General features: G+C 41.1%; 1 protein-coding gene across 1 annotated transcript; it reads left to right on the forward strand.

Moving 5' to 3' along the window:
* Positions 1-10,344: 10,344 nt before the first annotated feature.
* LOC110597310 (vomeronasal type-1 receptor 4) lies at positions 10,345-11,274 on the forward strand. The gene has a single exon (XM_021721418.3). It carries the CDS (start codon positions 10,345-10,347, stop codon positions 11,272-11,274), a length of 930 nt encoding a protein of 309 aa, XP_021577093.1.
* The last annotated feature ends 8,942 nt before the right edge of the window (positions 11,275-20,216 follow it).

The following is a 20,216-nucleotide window of genomic DNA, read 5'->3' on the forward strand; positions in this document are numbered from 1 at the left end:
CTTTTCCCTTGAGACCCACTTTCCTTCACTTCTTCCCTTTTGCTCAGTCCAAAGTTCCTCCATTCTTCCCTTGGTGCCAACCCCGCAATATGGATCAGCATCCAGTTTTCAGAGAAAACATTTGGCCTTTGGTTTTGGGGACTGGCTTACTTTGTGTAGCATGATATTCTCCAACTCTATTTACCTGTCAATAACCATAATTTTATTCTTCTTTAAGGCTCAGTAAAATTCAATTGTGTGTGTGAGTATATATATATATATATATCACAGTTTCTTTATCCATACATCCACTGAAGGGCATCTAGGTAGATCCCACAGTTTAGCTATTGTGAATTGAGCTGCTATAAACTTTGAGGTGGCTGCAACACTGTGGTATGCTGATTTGGGTATAGACCTTTGGGTTTAGACCAAGGAGTGGGATAGCTGGGTCAAATTATTGTTCCATTCTAAGTTTTCTGAGGTATCTCCATACTGTTTTCCATAGTGGTCGCACCAATTTGCAGTTCCACCAGCAACGTATGAGTGTACCTTTCCCCCCACATCCTTGCCAACACTTATTATTTCTTGTATTATTGATAATTGCCATTCTGACTCGAGTGGGATAAAATATTAGAGTAGTTTTGATTTGCATTTCTCCAAGGGTGAGAGATAAAAACCACTTTTTTTATATGTTTGTTGATCGATTGTATAGCTTCTTCTGTGAAGTGCCTGCTCATTTCCTTAGCCCATTTATTGATTGGGTCATTATTAATATTTGTTTTGGTGTTGAGTTTTTTGTCTAGTGCTCTACCTGATGTGTGTGGTAAAGATTTTTCTCCCATTCCATTGGCTCTCTCTTTATGTTATTGATTGTTTCCTTTGCTACTAGGAGGCTTTTTAGTTTGAATCTATCCCATTTATTCATTCTTGATTTTATTTCTTGTGCTATAGGAGTCTTATTAAGGAAGTCAGGTCCTAAGCCAACATGATGAAGATTTGGGCCTGATTTTTCTACTATTAGTTGCAGAGTCTCTGGTCTAATTCCTAGGTCCTTGATCCACTTTGAGTTGATTTTTGTGCAGGGTGAGAGATAGAGGTTTACTTTCATTTTGCTACATATGGATTTCCAGTTTTCCCAGCACCATTTGTTGAGGAGACTAACCTTTCTCCAATATATGTTTCTGGCATCTTTGTCTAGTATGAGATGACTATTTTTGTGGGTTTTTCTCTGTGTTCTCTATTCTGTATTATTGGTCTACATCTCTATTTTGGTACCAATACCATGTTGTTTTTGTTACTATTGCTCTCTAGTATAATTTAAGGTCTGGTATTGTGATGCCTCTTGCTTTACTCTTCTTGCTAAGGATTACTTTGACTATTCTGGGTCTTTTATTTTTCCAAATGAATTTCATGGTTGCTTTTTCTATTTCTATAATGTCATTGGGATTTTGATTGGAATTACATTAAATCTGTATAATGCTTTTGGTGGTGTGGTCATTTTAACTATATTAATTCTTCTTATCCAAGAACAAGGGAGATCTTTCGATCTTCTATGCTCTTCTTTAATTTCTTTCTTTGGTGTTCTGTAGTTTTCCTTGTAGAGGTCTTTCACTTCTTTTGTTGGGTTGATTCCCAAATATTTTATTTTATTTTTTTGAGGTTATTATAAGTGAAGTGGTTTTCCTAATTTCTCTTTCAGAGAATCTATCATTGATGTACAGAAATGCTTCTGATTTATGGGTGTTGATTTAATATCCTGATACTTTGCTGAATTCATTTATTAGTTCTAGAAGTTTTCAGGTGGAATTTTTTGGATTCCCTAAGTAGAGAGTCCTGTTGTCAGCAAATAGTGATGGTTTGAATTCTTCTTTTTCTATGCATATCCCTTTGATTTATTTCATGTGTCTAATTTCTCTGGCTAGACTTTCAAGAACTATGTTGAGGGATTCCACCTCTTGGGTCCCCTTTTTCCTCCGGGAGAAGTCTTTTCTGCTGTCCTTTAATAAACTTCTAATTTCCACTCTGCAAAAAAAAAAAGGGCTGGGGATGTGGCTCAACCTCAAGCGGTAGTGCGCTCGCCTGGCATGCGTGCGGCCTGGGTTCGATCCTCAGCACCACATACAAACAAAGATGTTGTGTCCGCCAAAAACTAAAAAATAAATATTAAAAAAATTCTCTCTCTCTCTCTCTCTCTTTCTAAAAAAAAAAGAACTATGTTGAATAGAAGGGGTGAAAGAAGGTATCCCTGTCTTATTCCAGGTTTTAGGGGGAATGTTTTCAATTTATCTCCATTTATAATGATGTTGGCCTTGGGCTTAGCACAGATAGGTTTTTGCAATGTTGAGGTATGTTCCTACTATCTCTGGATTTTCTACTTTTTTGAATATGAAAGGGGTGCTGTATTTTGTCAACTGCTTTTTCTGCATCTATTGAGATGATCATGTGATTCTTATCTTTAAGTCTATTGATGTGAATTACATTTATTGGTTTCTGTATGTTGATCCAAATTTGCATCCCTGAGATGAACCCCACTTGATTGTGGTGCATTATCTTTTAAATATGTTTTGGTATGAGATCTGCCAGAATTTTATTGAGAATTTTTGCATCTATGTCCATTAGAGATATTGGTGTGAAGTTTTCTTTCCTTGATGTGTCTTTGTTTGGTTTTGGTATCAGGGTCATACTGGCTTTATCAAATAAATTTGGAAAGGTTCGCTCTTTTTCTATTCCATGGCATAATTTGAGAAGTATTGGTATTAATTCTTCTCTGAAGGTCTTGTAGAACTTGGTTGTGAATCCATATGGTCCTGGTGTTTTCTTGGTTGGTGGCTTTTGATGGCCTCTTCTATTTTCTTGCTTGAAATTGATCTGTTCAAATTGTGTATATCCTCCTGATTAAGTTTGGGTAGATCATATGACTTTAGAAATTTGTTGATGTCTTCAAGATCTTCTATTTTACTAGAGTAAGAATTTCAAAATAGTTTCTAATCATCTTTTGTACTTCAATGGTGTCTGTCATGATATTTCTTTTTCATTACAAATTTTAGTAATTTGAGTTTTCTTTCTCCTTCTCTTTGTTAGCATGGATAAGGGCTTATCAATTTTATTAATTTTTTTCAAAGAACCAATTTTTTGTTTTGCCAATTTTTTTAGTTATTTCTTTTGTTTCAATTCCATTGATTTCAGCTCTGACTTTAATTATTTCCTGTCTTCTACTGCTTTTGGTGTTGATTTGTTCTTTTTCTAGGGCTTTGAGATAAAATGTCAGGTGGTTTATTTATTGCCTTTTTATTCTTTTGAGGAATGAACTAAATGCAATGAACTATTGTCTTAGCACTGCCTTCATGGTGTCCCAGAGATTTTGATATGTCTTATCAGAGTTCTCATTTTCCTCTAGGAATTTAAAAATCTCTGCTCTCATGTCTTCTGCCATCCATTGTTCATTTAATATCATATCGTTTGGTCTCCAGGTGTTGGAGTAGTTTCTATTTTAAAAGATTTTATCATTCATTTCTAATTTCATTCCATTATAATCCAATAGAATTCAGGGTAGTATCTTTATTTTTTATTTTTTTGTATTTGCTAAGAGTTGCTTTGTGGGATAACATATGGTGTATTTTAGAGAATGATCCATGTGCTGCTGAGAAGAAGGTGTATTCATTCATTGATGGATGAAATATTTTATATATGTCTGCTAAGTATAAATTATTTATTGTATTATTGAGTTCTATAGTTTTTTTTGTTTAGTTTTTGTTTGGAAGATCTATCCAGTGGTGAAAGAGGTGTGTTAGGGTCACCCAGTATTGTGTTGTGGGCTATTTGGTTCTTGAAGTTAAGAGTTTGTTTAATGTACGTAGATGCTCCATTTGTTTGGGGCATTGATATGTCTTGCTGAGGCAGATTCCCTCAAGCAACCTGAAATGACCTTCATCCCTGCTGACTAACTTTGGCTTGAAGTCTGCTTTATCTGTTATGAGGATGGAAACCCCTGCTTGTTTACACAGTCCATGTGCGTGGTATGTTTTTATCCTAACCTTTTACTTTTGGTCTATGGATGTGTTTTCCTATGAGATGACTCTTGAAGGCAGCCTATTGTTGGATCTTTTTGTAAAATCTAATCTGCCAGTTTATGTCTTTTGATTAATGAGTTTAGGCATTAACATTCAGGGTTATTATTGAGACATGGTTTGTATTCCTGGTCATTTTTGTTTTTAAGGTGACTTTGTTTCCACTTCAAATGACTTTTCTTTTAGTGTAGTTCCTCCTTTGCTGATTTTCATTGTTGTTTTTCATTTCCTCCTCTGGAGTGCAGGCTTTCTAGTTGTAAATTCTTTTAACTTTTGTTCATCATGGAAGTTTTTATTTCATCATCAAATCTAAAGCATACTTTTTCTGGGTATAAGATTCTTGGTTGGCATCATTTTCTTTCAGAGTTTGTTGTACGTTGTTCCCAGACCTTCTAGCTCTGAGGGTCTGTGTTGAGAAATCTGCTGAGATCTGAATTGGTCTCCCTATACACGAATCTGATTCCTTTCTCTCACAGCCTTTAAATTCTATCCTTATTCTGTATTATAGGCATTTTCATGATAATGTGCCTTGGTGTAGATCTGTGGTTTTGTACATTCAGTGTCCTGTAAGCCACTTTTATTGGATTTTCCAGTTTGTTCTTCATATTTGGGAAATTTTCTGATGTTATTTCATTGAATAGGTTGTTCTTTTCTTTGGTTGCATCTGTCTGAGGCTCTGTCTTTCAAGTGATCTGGTCTGTTGGTGATGCTTTCTATTGAGTTTTTAATTTAATTTATTCCTTAATTTCAAAGATTTCTTTTTTTTTCAGAGTCTCTTTTTATTAAAGTAATCTTTTGCTTCCTGTGTTTTCTCATGTAGCTCTTTATCAGAGTGATGTTTTGTTGCTCGTGATTGCTTTCTTATATCATCCTTTCCTTTGCAGACATTTTAATGGTGTACATCCTGAGCTCCTTCTCTGACATTTCTTCTGCTGTGCTGCCAATGGATTCTAATCGTGTAGTATCTTGGTTTGTTTGGGGCACTTTCTTCCCTTGTTTTTTCATGTTGTTCATGTGTATTCCCTTCTAGCAGTGCAGACCTGAGGTGTTACAGTTTCTACCCTATAGACTTATAGTGTCCCTGCAGGTATCTGATAACTTTCCTTAAAGGGGAAGATCAATATCAACAGATCCCAATGCAAACAGTATGCAGCCTTAAACCAAATAGCTCCTATTAAGGCATTTACAGTTTTTTCACAATAGACAGAAATGGCTTGTTCAATTATTACATATAATATAAACAGTAAGTTTGTCCTAGGGTCTACAAATTTCTAATGGTGACAAAGAGAAAACCAGGTTGTGTAGAATGAGATGTTAAGATGGTAGGAACTGAGGATATAGAGGTATTAGATCTTAGAAGGCATGAATGAGAAATCAAAAGAAGTTGGCTGGTAGCAGGAGAAAGACAGAAGGACATTCTGGTGAGACAGACAGTGGGAATATATTACAAAAAACACACAACCAAAAAAAAATAAGAAAAAGGAAAAAATATAACAATAAAAGATAATAGACTGGGCCTGGGGATGTGGCTCAAGTGGTAGCGCGCTCACCTTGCATGCATGTGGCCTGGGTTTGATCCTCAGCACCACATACACACAAAGATGTTGTGTCTGCCGAAAAACTAAAAAAATAAATATTAAAATTCTCTCTCCCTTCTAAAAAATAAAAAGAGAATAGACTATGCAACAAGACTGTAATACACACTATCCAGACATTGCAGTCCTCAGTAGCCTAATGTCTAAAAAGTACTTGGTTTCACAAATGTTTGGGATGTGAGGGTGGGAAAAGAGAGGGGGAAAAAAGGAAGAAGAAGAAAAAAAATGAGCAATTGTTTCTGTTGGAGTTCAGTATCTTCCTCGCTTCCTTTCTCATCTGGTAGGTGGGGTTGACTGGGGTTTGCTGTTATCTTCACCCTCAGGATGGTAAAGGTTATTAGTGTGGGAGGGTTGGTCTTGGAGGTGGGGCATAGCACTTATCAGTTTCCATGGATCTCCTTGGGGCTCACTCATGTGATGGGGTCACCTTGTCTTAGCCCCCTTGTATTACCTGTAGGCCCCACAATTCCTGGTCTCTAATTTAGTCTCTAAACTGTATTTCTCTTGCCCCTTCCTTTTCTACTTCCCAATCAGGAACCTCTCTATCCAGAGGTCCTGTGGGCTGCAGTCTGAGGCCTGTGCTCCTGTGGCAAGTACTGATCTGAATCGGGCAGATCAGGACCAGGCTCTGAGAGCTAAGGGCTGGCCACTGAGCTGCAAGGGCTTTTCCAGGTTGGTGGTTGTGTGTGTGTGGGTGTTGGGGGACTATAGGTACCTTGATATTGCTTCTAGGCCCCAGCCAGTGTCCCAGGGTTGGAGTTGCCCCTAGTAAAGATGATGATGATGGTGCACAGCTCCATATGTTTTAATGAATTACGAGATAGTATGGGAAAGAGGTTGCATTTGAAAAATAACAAAATAATAATAAAATTATCAAGCATTCCTAATGTGGAAACTGCAGATTTAAAGGAAAGGAAGTTTCTAATAAATTTCTTCTGATACAGATTCAACCTGCCTCAATCTGCTCAGGGGCTATAACAATACTGGGAGCTTGAACAATGTGATGTACTTCTTACCACTCTGGCGTCTGAGACAACCAATATCAAGGTCTGGTCACTGCCTTTTTGAGAGTGCTCTCTACCTCTGTGGTGCTTGGTGGTCTTCTTGCTGTGTCCTTGAGGGTCAAGAACGGGAGCAGATCTTCAGCATCTCTGATTGAAGTTTCCCTCTGTACACCCATCTGAAATACCATCACGTGCCTGTTGGGGAACAAATAGGTGCAATGCCTAACAGATAAGAACATAAATAATGCTTATATATTTATTTCTTAGAGTTCTGGCCACTAAGTTTCTGTGAGATGGCAGCCATATATCTCTCAATGCCAAACTATCTAATGTTTATCGACATATAACAATATATGCAATTTTTCTACAGACTCACTTTTTGATATTAAATATTTCGTGATAGCTACATTCACAATATGCGTATACAATGTATAGGTTCACTTTAGGGTAATTGTGAAATATTTTGCACTTCCAATTGATCATTTGTGTTGAAACATTCAGAATCCTGTCCAATAGCTGTTCTGAAACATATACAATTAGTTGTGGACTACATCACCCTATATTGCTCCAGAAGTTTAGAAGTGATTCCTCCAATATGATTGTGTCCCTGTGCCGCAGTCTGGCTGGGCACAAAATAACCGGGAAGTCACGAGTCACTTGTAGGTTCAAACAGGAACTACTTTATTGCCTGAACCCCATGGGAACTCTCCAGAACTCCACGGAAACTCCGTGAGAACCAAGGGAACTCCGTGAGAACTCAAAAGTAGCGGGCACCCGGGGAAGCAGGAGCCGCCCCACTGCTGGACCGCAGAGGTCCACATACACAACTGAATACACAGCTTGCCCCAGTCCAGCATCATCCAGTTACAGCAATCAGTCACCATCCCAATAATTATACACAGCTTAACTTAATCACCATCATCCCAATGGCTTGTTGGCATCACCTCCCAACCTCTCCTTCTGGCAAAATGCCAGGCACCATCCCGACCTGGCTGTGTGCATGCTAAGCCATATGGCTTAAAATGTAAGTGAGAACATGCAGTAACTGTGTTTAAGTTTCTCAATTTTTACTTAATACAGTGACTCCGTGACTCTTCCATGTTGTCACAAATGACAATGTTTCATTCCTTTTTGTGGCTGAGTAGTATTCCTGGGGAGGTATGTACGCTCATTTTCTTTTTCCAGTCATCCATGCATGGACACTGCAGATTTCCTCCTTGCTGTATGTGCTCCACTGTTCGTGTCCAGGGATCAAGGAAAGGAACCTCCCCAGATACTGCCAAGTCTCTTTGGAGATGCCAGGTAGGAGCTAGGGGCTTGTTTTGGTAATTGCAACTGGGTAAAAAGTTTTCTGTTGATCTCAGCTTCCCCAGCTACACGGTCCTTGCCATGACAGGTGACATGATCATTGCAGCTCTGCAGGGAGGTGAGGTCACACAATCACAAAGCCATATCTCAGGGTCTGGCTGCCTCCACCCACACAGCCCTGCCTGTCAGGACCACTGGGTGTGCTCACCAGTCAGCAGAATGGAGGAAGGGGGGATGTGCTACTGGAGCCTGACAGAATGAGTGAGGGAAGGAGGCATGTCGGAGTCTAGGTAAGTGGGGTGTTGGATAAAGGGGATCTTAGAGTTCAGACTTGCTCCAGTGCCAAAGTCGTTCAGTAGTCGAAATTCCTGAGGCCTGAGCTGAGCTAGTGCAGGCAGGTGAGAGCAGCAGACCCCCATCAATGTCTGGTGCCCTCAATTGAAGTTAGTGTCCCCATCAGTGAAAAATACTTTTGTTGTTAATCCACGTGATATTGAAACTTGAGTGTCAATTGCTTAAAGAATGAAATTCTAAAATCGATCTTCTCTTCAGCCTGCTTTTTTAAAATTTATTTTTAGTTTTAGGTGGACACAATATCTTTATCTTATTTTTATGTGGTGTTGAGGATCGAACCCAGTGCCTCATGCATGCCAGGTGAGCAATCTACCATTGAGCCACAACCCCAGCTCCTTCAGCCAGCTTTATATCAATTGTCCATATGACTTTTAGAGTAACTATGTAGGGGCTGGGGATGTGGCTCAAGCGGTAGCACGCTCACCTGGCATGCGTACGGTCCAGGATCGATCCTCAGCACCACATACAAACAAAGATGTTGTGTCTGCCAAAAACTAAAAAATAAATATTAAAATTCTCTCTCTCTCTCTCACTCTCTCTTTAAAAATAAATAAAAAATAGAGTAACTATGTATGTACTTATATAATCTCTATTCTTACAATGTGTAGTAGGATAAGCCTGCAAGAATTGTGTAGTCCCGTGCAGTTTCTGTGCATTGAATTTTGCTGGCTGGAATAGAAATGCTGCCTCAACTCTGCTGTAGGAGGTGCTGAGTGGAACAGTAACTGCATCTGCACTGGGGACATGAGGGGCTGTTGGTCATGGTGAGACAGTCCTTATTCCTGAGGTTCAGGAGACAGTGTGGAATGAACAGGTGACTTATGATAGTGTCACACGGCAGTTGTCAGACCTTGATAGTTCTTGTTATGAGTTTCCTTGCTTTATGAAATTTTAATTTCACCTTAACAACTTCCAAGAAGATTAGTTCATGAGCTTGTAGATATGTTAATTCACTTATCAACACTTTCTCCAATATATAAATAGATCAGAACATTTCATTTGAGCAATTACATATAATTATCTGTCATTTGGAAATAAATGTAGACCCCAAGTCTACCATTTTAATAGGTAAAATGCACATGATTTCATGCTTTATAATTTTCCATAATTGTCTTGCATTAGTATTTCCCCTGTATCTCATTATATGAGCAGTTGTTTCCTGTAAAACATACATTGATTAATGTCTGTAAGGAGAAAATCTGGCAAACTGAATTTCTGCCCTACCCATTCAAGTACTATTGTTTCACGAGTTGTAGTTAAGTGTGTGGTGTCAGAAGTTTAATAAATCCTGTGCTAGGGGCTCCATTTTTTTAATGTAATAAAAGGAAATGAGTCTATCACGACAGTCTTAATGTGAGGATAATATATTAAATAAATAATCTTGATTTAAGCCACCCTGATCCTGGCACAGCTTCTTCCAAATTCATATTATAATCAGTGCATCTGACTTTCATCATCATCTTTTAATTTATTATAATGGCTGGGTAAAATTACTTCTATGTGAGTGGTAACTAGCTGAAAATTATAAAGTTACTTACATGTGGTGTAAAACATAAGGACAGGTTGTTAAGGACTGATTCAACACATACCTGGAAAAGTGGAGGAACTCGGTTAACTAGCCTGGACAGTAGGGCAATGTGGGTTAAATGCACTGTTTGGAACTGACACAGGAAGGATCGATTCCCTGTAGTACTGACCAGATGGAATTGAAAAAAAGTCAGATGTCCTTAAATTGTCCTTATTTTGACAACAGTTGTGGTGGCTTCACAGCATGTAAAGAATTCTAAAGAATAAAAAGGTTACATATGTCTGCTCCTAGAATAGCTTTAGTACATTTCTATACTCTTCATGACTGGCATTCTAATGATGGAATCCTTTTAGTAGTAGAAACACCTTAAAGCACAGGTGTATAAATGTGAACTAGTAGTAAGCAGAGGCACTGGACTTTAGATGACCCTTTCAATGCAGCCCTCACCTCTTGTCCTCGTGCAGGATCCTGGGATCTGAAGATCAACATCGTCTGTGGGAACTGGCAGAATGGCCTCTGGGGACCTGACCCTGGGTGTGGTCTTCTTGAGCCAGACTGTGGTTGGAATCCTGGGGAATTTCTGTCTCCTCTCCTCCTCCCTCTGCCTTTACTGCTCTGGGTGTAGGTTCAGATGCACAGATTGGATTATCAGGCACCTGACTGCAGCCAACTTCCTTTTCCTGCTCTTCAGGGGAGTCCCACAGACCATGGCAGCTCTTGGCTTTAGACATTTCTTCAGTGATCTTGGATGCAAACTTGTTTTCTATGTTCACAGGGTGGGCAGGGGTATGTCCTTCAGCAGCACCTGCCTCTTGAGTGTCTTCCAAGCCATCACCATCAGCCCCAGGGACTCCAGGTGGGCAGAGCTCCAAGGGAAAGCCCCCAGGTACACTGGCACCTCGGTGCTCCTGTGCTGGATCCTCCACCTGCTGGTCAATATCATTGTTCCTGTGCATGTGACTGCGAATAGGGGTGACAGTAATATGACACAGAGAAAAGAATTTGGATACTGTTCTGATGGTAATTATGAGAGAAATGTTTATGCCATAAATTCAGCCTTGCTGTCGTTCCCTGATGTGCTCTGTTTGGGGATCATGCCCTGGGCCAGTGGCTCCATGGTTCTCATCCTGTACAGGCACAAGCAGAGGTTCCAGCACCTCCATGGCCTTCGTCCCTCCCGCAGATCCTCAGCTGAGTCCAGAGCTACTGAAACGGTCCTTCTTCTTGTGAGCACCTTTATGACTCTCTACACTCTCTCCTTCACCATGCACATTTGGTGGGGTATTTCTGGTAATGTGAGTGAGCTGCTGGTGCACCTCTCTGCCTTAACCAATGCATCTTTCCCTGCTCTCAGCCCCTTTATTCTCATGAGCAGAGACACCAATGTGTCTAGGCTCTGCTGGAGTAGAACGTCCCCTAGTGTCCTCAGGAACATGTGACATGTGTGCACCTGTACCATGTCCTGCTGGTCATTGACTCATCTCCCTAGAGCTGAATGGTTTATGACAAATCAGAACATAAAAATTGTCACTGTACACACATAGATGGTTATGAGTGTGTTCCTCGATGTGTGTGTATGTGTGTCTCTGTGACCATCTGTCTGGCTAGGTGTATTACCTTGAGGCTGTAATTTGGGAAAATTACATGTCAAAACAAAAAAATAATATTAATGACAGGAATGGATTCCTACATTTTATGTCATGTATATATCGGTATGGTTATGGTGAATGGTTTATATTTATTTTAATTATTATGCTGCTTCTATATGTACAGAAATGTGAGTTGGCTTCTTTAAGAACTTCCCTGTAGATGGCGATGTTCTTCCCCCTGTATTCATTGTCAGCAACACTAAGCTAGAGAAAGCAGGTACTGTGCAGGGTCCTTCCACTGAGATCCATTATATAGACACAAATGCTGTTTCTATATGTAGAGAAATATTTGTTCTCAATAGCATGGCCTTTGTCTGTTTTGTTGAGTAAACGATGGAAACATTTGGAACTAGATTCATCAACTTACTGTTTTGCTTCATGATTCCTGCTCTATTGTCCTTTTCTATCATAACATACTTCATAATAATCCAAACAGAATCCTTCTTTTCAGTCTTTTCTGTGGAAGTTGTGCATTTATTACATTTTCATGTTTAACCTAGAAATGACAGCTTATTTTAAGACACTGATCACAGTTTCAAGTAGTTTGATACTTATGGAAAATATAACAATAAACTACTTTCCTTCCTTCCATATTAAATAAATCCTAATTTGGTAAATTATTTAAAGGCCCATGAACAGGTCATTGTTGGACAACACAATGGAATTTTAAAAACTGGACACAACTCCATAGAGTCTTTCTAGAAGAAATCAGGACATGTTCTGCCCACAGATTTCACCTCAGGATTCTCTGTTGACTCTCCTCAGTGATGAGCAGTATTCTGACATCTATCCGCCGAGAGCACTGTAAACTCTTTTGTAATTTATGCAGCTCTTATAAACCAGGAAATATTTCTGGTGGATTTATGTTTTACAGGTTGTTTTAAATTCATGTGTGTTTTTAAATGGAATTGTGGGTCCTTTTACAACACTGAGTGCCAGTGTTTATGTCAGCATCATTGACCTAACCGTCCACTACAGATGCACAGGTGAGTGTTTTCAGTGGGCTGTCAGGAAGAATGCTGGGCGTATGAGTTCTAGGAAGCTTTTTGGTGACACATGGATGAACCTGGTACACATATATACTGAGGAAGTGGTGTGGAGGAAGTGGTGTGGAGGGAGAGGTGTGGAGGGAGTGGTGTGGAGGAAGAGGTGTGGAGGAAGTGGTGTGGAGGGAGACGTGTGGAGGGAGTGGTGTGGAGGGAGAGGTGTGGAGGGAGTGGTGAGGGGGGAGTGGTGTGGAGGGAGAGGTGTGGAGGGAGTGGTGTGGAGGGAGAGGAGTGGAGGGAGTGGTGTGGAGGGAGTGGTGTGGAGGGAGTGGTGTGGAGGGAGAGGTGTGGAGGGAGAGGTGTGGAGGGAGTGGTGTGGAGGGAGAGGTGTGGAGGGAGAGGTGTGGAGGGAGTGGTGTGGGGGGAGTGGTGTGGAGGGAGAGGTGTGGAGGGAGAGGTGTGGAGGGAGTGGTGTGGGGGGAGTGGTGTGGGGGGAGAGGTGTGGAGGGAGAGGTGTGGAGGGAGTGGTGTGGGGGGAGTGGTGTGGGGGGAGAGGTGTGGAGGGAGTGGTGTGGGGGGAGAGGTGTGGGGGGAGAGGTGTGGAGGGAGAGGAGTGGAGGGAGTGGTGTGGAGGGAGAGGTGTGGCGGGAGTGGTGTGGAGGGAGAGGTGTGGGGGGAGTGGTGTGGGGGGAGAGGTGTGGGGGGAGTGGTGTGGGGGAGAGGTGTGGAGGGAGTGGTGTGGAGGGAGTGGTGAGGAGGGAGAGGTGTGGAGGGAGAGGTGTGGAGGGAGAGGTGTGGAGGGAGTGGTGTGGAGGGAGATGTGTGGAGGGAGTGGTGTGGAGGGAGTGGTGTGGAGGGAGAGGTGTGGAGGGAGTGGTGTGGAGGGAGTGGTGTGGAGGGAGTGGTGTGGAGGGAGAGGTGTGGGGGGAGTGGTGTGGAGGGAGAGGTGTGGAGGGAGTGGTGTGGAGGGAGTGGTGTGGAGGGAGAGGTGTGGAGGGAGTGGTGTGGAGGGAGTGGTGAGGAGGGAGAGGTGTGGAGGGAGAGGTGTGGAGGGAGAGGTGTGGAGGGAGTGGTGTGGAGGGAGATGTGTGGAGGGAGTGGTGTGGAGGGAGTGGTGTGGAGGGAGAGGTGTGGAGGGAGTGGTGTGGAGGGAGTGGTGTGGAGGGAGAGGTGTGGAGGGAGAGGAGTGGAGGGAGTGGTGTGGAGGGAGTGGTGTGGAGGGAGAGGTGTGGAGGGAGTGGTTTGGAGGAAGTGGTGTGGAGGGAGTGGTGTGGAGGGAGTGATGAAGAAGGAGTGGCGTGGAGGGAGTGGTGTGGAGGGAGAGGAGTGGAGGGAGTGGTGTGGAGGGAGAGGAGTGGAGGGAGTGGCGTGGAGGGAGTGGTGTGGAGGGAGAGGTGTGGAGGGAGTGGTGTGGGGGAGTGGTGTGGAGCGAGTGGTGTGGAGGGAGTGGCGTGGAGGAAGTGGTGTGGAGGAAGTGGTGAGGAGGTGTATAAATCTCTTCAGCGTTAGGTGGTACTGCTCAGTAGATTTGTAAAAGTTTTGTATGAAGGCCATTCTGTTTCCAGGTGCATTATCCACACCCTGGATTGCAAAGAGCTGATGGAGCACCCATGGGACCTGCTTGCTCCTTTCTCACTAATCCTGAGGACTAGAATCCATTGCCATTAGGACGTTGGGTGTCTGCATGTGTCCATCTTCATTTGTCACAACAGGAACATTGGCAATATCACAGCTCATGAAGGCATGGTCAGGATTTGTCCCAAACAAAAGATCCCAATGAAGATAAAATGGAGAGCTGGCTTTGATGGCTATGGGAAAAATGTTAAGGGTTAACCTTGGGGTTGGCAGGTAGGCCGTTGGTACAGCCTTGCCTAGCATGCCAAGAGTAACCTTGACTGCTGAGAGCCACAGCTGAGTCTGTATGGCTCCTGGGCATTTTGCCAACAGTATTGATTGACAGGCGAGGCATTAATATCCGCCTCTGCCGCTACTTTTGAGTTCTCCCTCTATTTTGGACTTATTGCGCTATTTTGAGTTCTCATGGGGATTTTCGGGGATTCCCCGGGAGTTCCCATTGGTTGGCGAAGTGCAGGAGGAGGGATTTCCCGGGGAGCTATTTCCGGCTGGGGGTTCCTGCAGGAGCTGCGTGGCTTTCGGGAGGATTCCCCAGGAGCGTGTGTGAGGTTTTTTCTTGCAGTTCAAAAATAAAGTTTGTTCCTGCTTCAGTCAGTGGCTCGTGATTTGTGCCCAGCCAGACTGCGGCATTTGGCGGCCCGCACGGGGAACGTCTGAAGCTTCGGGGTAAGTGAAATTGCTTGCCCCTAAGGGAAGGCAAGAGAATGGGTGACCATTTTAAAAAACAATATCTTCTTGCTTTGATTTGTTTTGTTTTTGTTTCAAGCTGCCTATCCCTAGAATTTTCTCAGGGAGACTGGGAAAAATGGTTGGCTCAAGGTTTGAAGTTGTTTGCCCCTGAGGAAGAGACAGAAATAGACCACAAATATACATGTCAAGAAAATAGGAAAATTGATACAACGATTTTTTGTTTCATTTTTGTTTTATTCTGTTTCGGTTTTGTTTTGTGTTATCTTATTGGGTTGCGTTATCTTTATAACAGATTAGAAATTAGTAAAAAACAAACTGAAAGAGTGTTAAATAAATTGTTAGAGGTTCAAACCATGGAGAAAGACAATTTAGATCAAGCAAAAGAGAAGGTCTCTCAAGCTAGTCAGACAGAGGAAGAATATTTAAAGGAAGAAAGCTTAGAGGAGAAACAGCTATTAGGGAAAAAGCTACAACAGGAGGCTGCTACTAACACCGTTCTATCACCAGAGGGCGTAATTCAACCAACAGCTCCACCTATGGAGATAGCTGAGTGGCCCTCAACCCCCTCAACCCCTGTAGTTGATAGATGGGATCCTGAGACAGGACCTCAAAGATTTGCATGCCCTGTACTTGAGCACGCAGGAGGGCAGTGAATTCACCATGCATTAGATTTCAAAACAGTGAAGCAGTTAAAGGAGGCTGTAACAACCTATGGTCCTCAAGTACCCTTCACTGTAAGCATGGTCGAATCCATTACCAACTTGGACATGACTCCAGCAGATTGGGCTAGCATGTGTAAATCTGTGCTAGATGGAGGACAATATTTGTTATGGAAGGTTGCCAATGAGGAATTTTGCAGGGAGACAGCTAGGCGAAATGCAGCAGCCGGTTACCCTCAAAGAAATCTAGATATGTTGTTAGGAAAAGGACCTTATGAGGGTCAACAGCAACAAATTGAATATGATCCTGGCGTATATGCACAAATTGCTGTAGATGCGGTTAGGGCATGGAAAACTTTACAGAGGCATGGAGATTTACAAGGTCAATTATCTAAGGTAATACAAGGAACTAATGAACCTTACACTGAATTTGTAGATAGGCTTATTCAAGCAGCTTCCAGAATTTTTGGGGATACAGAACAAGCAATGCCATAAAACAACTGGCTTATGACCAAGCAAATCGTTGCTGCAGAGAGGTCATTAGACCATGGAGACATGAAGATTTAAACACATATATTAAATTATGTAGAGACATTAATGAACAAGGACAAGTCTTGGCAGCAGTACAACAGGCTTTAGATGCCAGGCCAAAAACATGCTACAATTGTGAACAAACAGGACATTTTAAAAGGAGTTGCCCCATAGGAGGAAGGTTTAACAAAATTAGTTATCAAAGGAATAGAACACCGGATATTTACCCACGATGCCGTAGAGGGAGACATTGGGCTAATGAATGCCATTCTCAAACCACCATAGAGGGTACTCCGTTATCAAAAAACGGACAAGGACCAGGTGTTTACCCACGGTATGGTGGAGAAAGGCATCAGGCTCCATTGCCAAAAAACGGACAGGGGGGGCCAATGCTCCGGGGCCCATGACCACAAATGTACGGGGCACTGGAGGAACCCAGAAACACCATAGAGGAACCCAGCAACACCATCAGGGTAGTGCCCAGGACACATTATCCATCAGACCTTTCATCAGACGAACCAGAGGGAGCGCAGGGTTGGACATCTGCGCCTCCTCCAGAGCAGTACTAACTCCAGAGATGAGAGTTCAAATCATTCCCACAGGAGTAAAAGGACCTCTTCCCAAAGGAACAGTAGGCTTATTGTTAGGACGCAGTTCTTCTACGCTAAAAGGACTTATGATAAGTCCTGGGGTAATTGATCCCGATTATGAAGGTGAAATAAAAATTATAGCTAGTTCTCCAAAGGGTATATCAGTAATTTCACCAGGAGATAGAATAGCACAGTTATTAATAATATCCAGCCTACATGATAAATTTTCCAGTAGTACTATGGAAAGAGGTTCCAGGGGTTTAGGCTCCACAGGTGTAGATTGGGCTATGCTGTCTTTGAATTTAGATTCTCACCCAATGCTAAAACTAAATATTCAAGGACATGAATTTAATGGGCTACTGGATACAGGTGCATACTTTAGCATCATATCTCGTCAAGAATGGCCAAAACTGGGGCTAGGGATGTAGCTCAAGCAGTAGCGTGCTGGCCTGGCATGCGTGCGGCCCGGGTTTGATCCTCAGCACCACATACAAAGATGTTGTGTCCACCGAAAACTACAAAATAAATATTAAAAAATTCTCTCTCTCTCTCTCTCATCTCATCTCTCTCTTTAAAAGAAAAGAAAAAAAAAGAATGGCCAAAACATTGGCCATTACAACAAGCCACTCAAACGCTTCGAGGCCTAGGAGTGGCAACTAATCCCCATAGAAGTGCAATGGTATTAGATTGGAAGAATCCTGAGGATGTGAAGGAAATACAGCCATATGTACTGGATCATCTTCCTATAAATTTATGGGGATGAGATATCCTAGATCAATTAGGTTTGACATTAACAAATAACATCAATCCAAATGCGCCCACTATTAGGGCTAGACAAGGTTTCAGGGAAGAAAAAAGATTAGGAGAACAAGGTATAGCAGCACTGATTCAAATAGATCAAGGAATAAATAGACATGGACTGGGTTTTCAGAAGGGGTCACTGAGATAATTAAAATTACTTGGAAATCAGATAGACCAGTATGGATTCCTCAGTGGCCCCTGACTAAAGAAAAGATACAAGCAGCCCATGACCTGGTCAAACAACAATTATTGGAGGGACATATACAACCTTCCATATCTCCCTAGAATACTCCCATTTTTGTCATTAAAAAGAAATCTGGTAAATGGAGATTATTACAAGATTTAAGAGCCATTAATAATGAGATGGTTATTATGGGACCTGCTCAATCAGGGATTCCCCAATTGTCTGCTTTACCAAAAACCTGGTATGTTTTAGCTATAGATATTAAAGATTGTTTCTTTTCAATTCCAATTCATCCTGAGGATAGTCCACATTTTGCATTTACTATCCCTGCACTGAATCATGAAGGTCCTGATCAGAGATATGAATGGAAAGTGCTCCCTCAAGGGATGGCTAACAGCCCAACTATGTGTCAAATTTATGTTAATAAAGAAATCCAGCCACTTAGAAATCAAAATCCTGAACTACTAATATTTCACTACATGGATGATGTATTGTTAGCACACAAAGATAAAAACACATTACTGGAATGTTATGCCACACTTACAAATTTATTAAAAAATTATAATCTAGAGATAGCAATAAAGTACAATTAAATTTTCCAATTAATTATTTAGGAGTTCTATTATCCTCAACCATGGTCCATCCACCAAAAATTCAAATATGAGTAGATCAACTCAGATCACTTAACGACTTTCAAAAGTTATTAGGAGACATAAATTGGATAAGGCCTTATCTAGGTATACCAACAGGAGAGTTGGGACCTTTATTTGATATCCTAAAGGGTCCATCAGATCCAAATTCACCACGAATGTTAACACCAGAAGCAAGAAAGACATTAAAAATCATTGAAACACATATGGAAAATATGCATTTGGATAGAATTGATATAAGTTTGCCTTTATTATTTATTGTACTACCAACAAAAATATTCCTACAGGAGTATTTTGGCAAGATGGTCCATTATTATGGATACATTTATCTTATTCTCCAAACACTATTCTTACTAGGTATCCTGAGGCTGTAGGACAATTAATACTCAAAGGAATAAAAGCAGCAAAGGGAGTGTTTGGAATTTCTCCCAATAAAATTATTACTCCATATACTATGGATCAAATTGATGAGTTAGCTAATGAGTTAAATACTTGGGCAATAATCATGTATAAATCTAATGTTTCATTTGATAATCACTTACCATCTAATCCTTTGTTGTCTTTTTGGTCTAAGCATCCTTTAGTTTTTCCAAAAATGACAAGAAAAACCCCTATCATGAATGCTCCAAATATATTCACTGATGGGTCAAATAATGTTACAGCAGCAGTAGTTACCCCTGATCAAACTTTTACATTTTTAGTACCCAAACAATCAGCCCAAAAGGTAGAGTTTAATGCAGTTTTACAAGCTTTTGTGATGTTTAAAGATTCTGTATTTAATTTATTTTCTGATAGTCAGTATATAGTTAATGCTATATTATCCCTTGAAGATGCTGGTAGGATTTCCCCTTCCTCTACTGTTTTCTCTTTGTTTTCTGCTATACAAAGTCTAATCTGGGACAGAAAAGATTCATTCTTTATAGGACATATCAGAGCACATACAGGATTGCCTGGAGCCCTTATTTTGGGAAATGATTTAGCAGATAAAACTACACATGACATACATATTTTCTCTACACTAGAAGAAGCTACACATTTTCATAAAAGGTTCCTTGTCAATGATAATACTTTACAAAAGCATTTTAAAATAACTAAGGAACAAGCTAGACAAATAATAAAACAATGTCAAAATTGTGTGACCTTTTTACCACAAGTTAATCTTGGAGTCAATTCTAGAGGATTGATACCTAACCCTATTTGGCAGATGGACGTCACACACTTGTCAGAATTTGGAAAATTAAAATATTTGCATATTACAGTTGATACTTCTTCTGGATTTTTGATGGGCTCCCTTCATGCTGGAGAAAAAACTCAAGATGTTATAGCTCATTGCTTACAAAATTTTGCCACTGTGGGCGTTCCAAAACAGTTAAAAACAGATAATGGTCCTGGTTATACTTCTACCTCTTTTAAACAATTTTGCTCATCATTTGGCATTACTCATATAACAGGAATCCCATACAATCCTCAGGGACAAGGCATATTTGAAAGAGCTCATCAAACTATTAAAATGTACTTATTAAAGCAAAAAGAGGGAATTGGAAAGGGGTATATATTCCCCAAAGATAAACTTAAAATAACCCTTTTTACTCTAAACTTTTAAAATTTGGATTCATCAGGGCTTAGTGCTGCAGAAAGGCATTTATGTCCAAAAAATGTACATAAGCCTAAGGTACTTTGGAAGGATATTCTAACAGGACAATGGAAAGGTCCTGACCCAGTGATTGTCTGGAATCAGGGGTCTGTTTGTGTGTTTCCACAGGGAGAACAGCAGCTGATTTGGATTCCAGAGAGATTAACTAAGGTCCTGACCCAGTGATTGTCTGGAGTTGGGGTTCTGTTTGTGTGTTTCCACAGGGAGAACAACAGCTGATTTGGATTCCAGAGAAACTAACCAAAGCGAATTCTGTGGATCAAAACAAAAACAAAAACAAAAAAAGGTGATTTGACTCAAATCCATAACAGCTGATATCCAGAGCTCCAGTTTGGCTATTCTTACATCTGAG

Source organism: Ictidomys tridecemlineatus, chromosome 15, assembly GCF_052094955.1.
Source record: "Ictidomys tridecemlineatus isolate mIctTri1 chromosome 15, mIctTri1.hap1, whole genome shotgun sequence".
Classification (NCBI taxonomy): Eukaryota; Metazoa; Chordata; class Mammalia; order Rodentia; family Sciuridae; genus Ictidomys; species Ictidomys tridecemlineatus.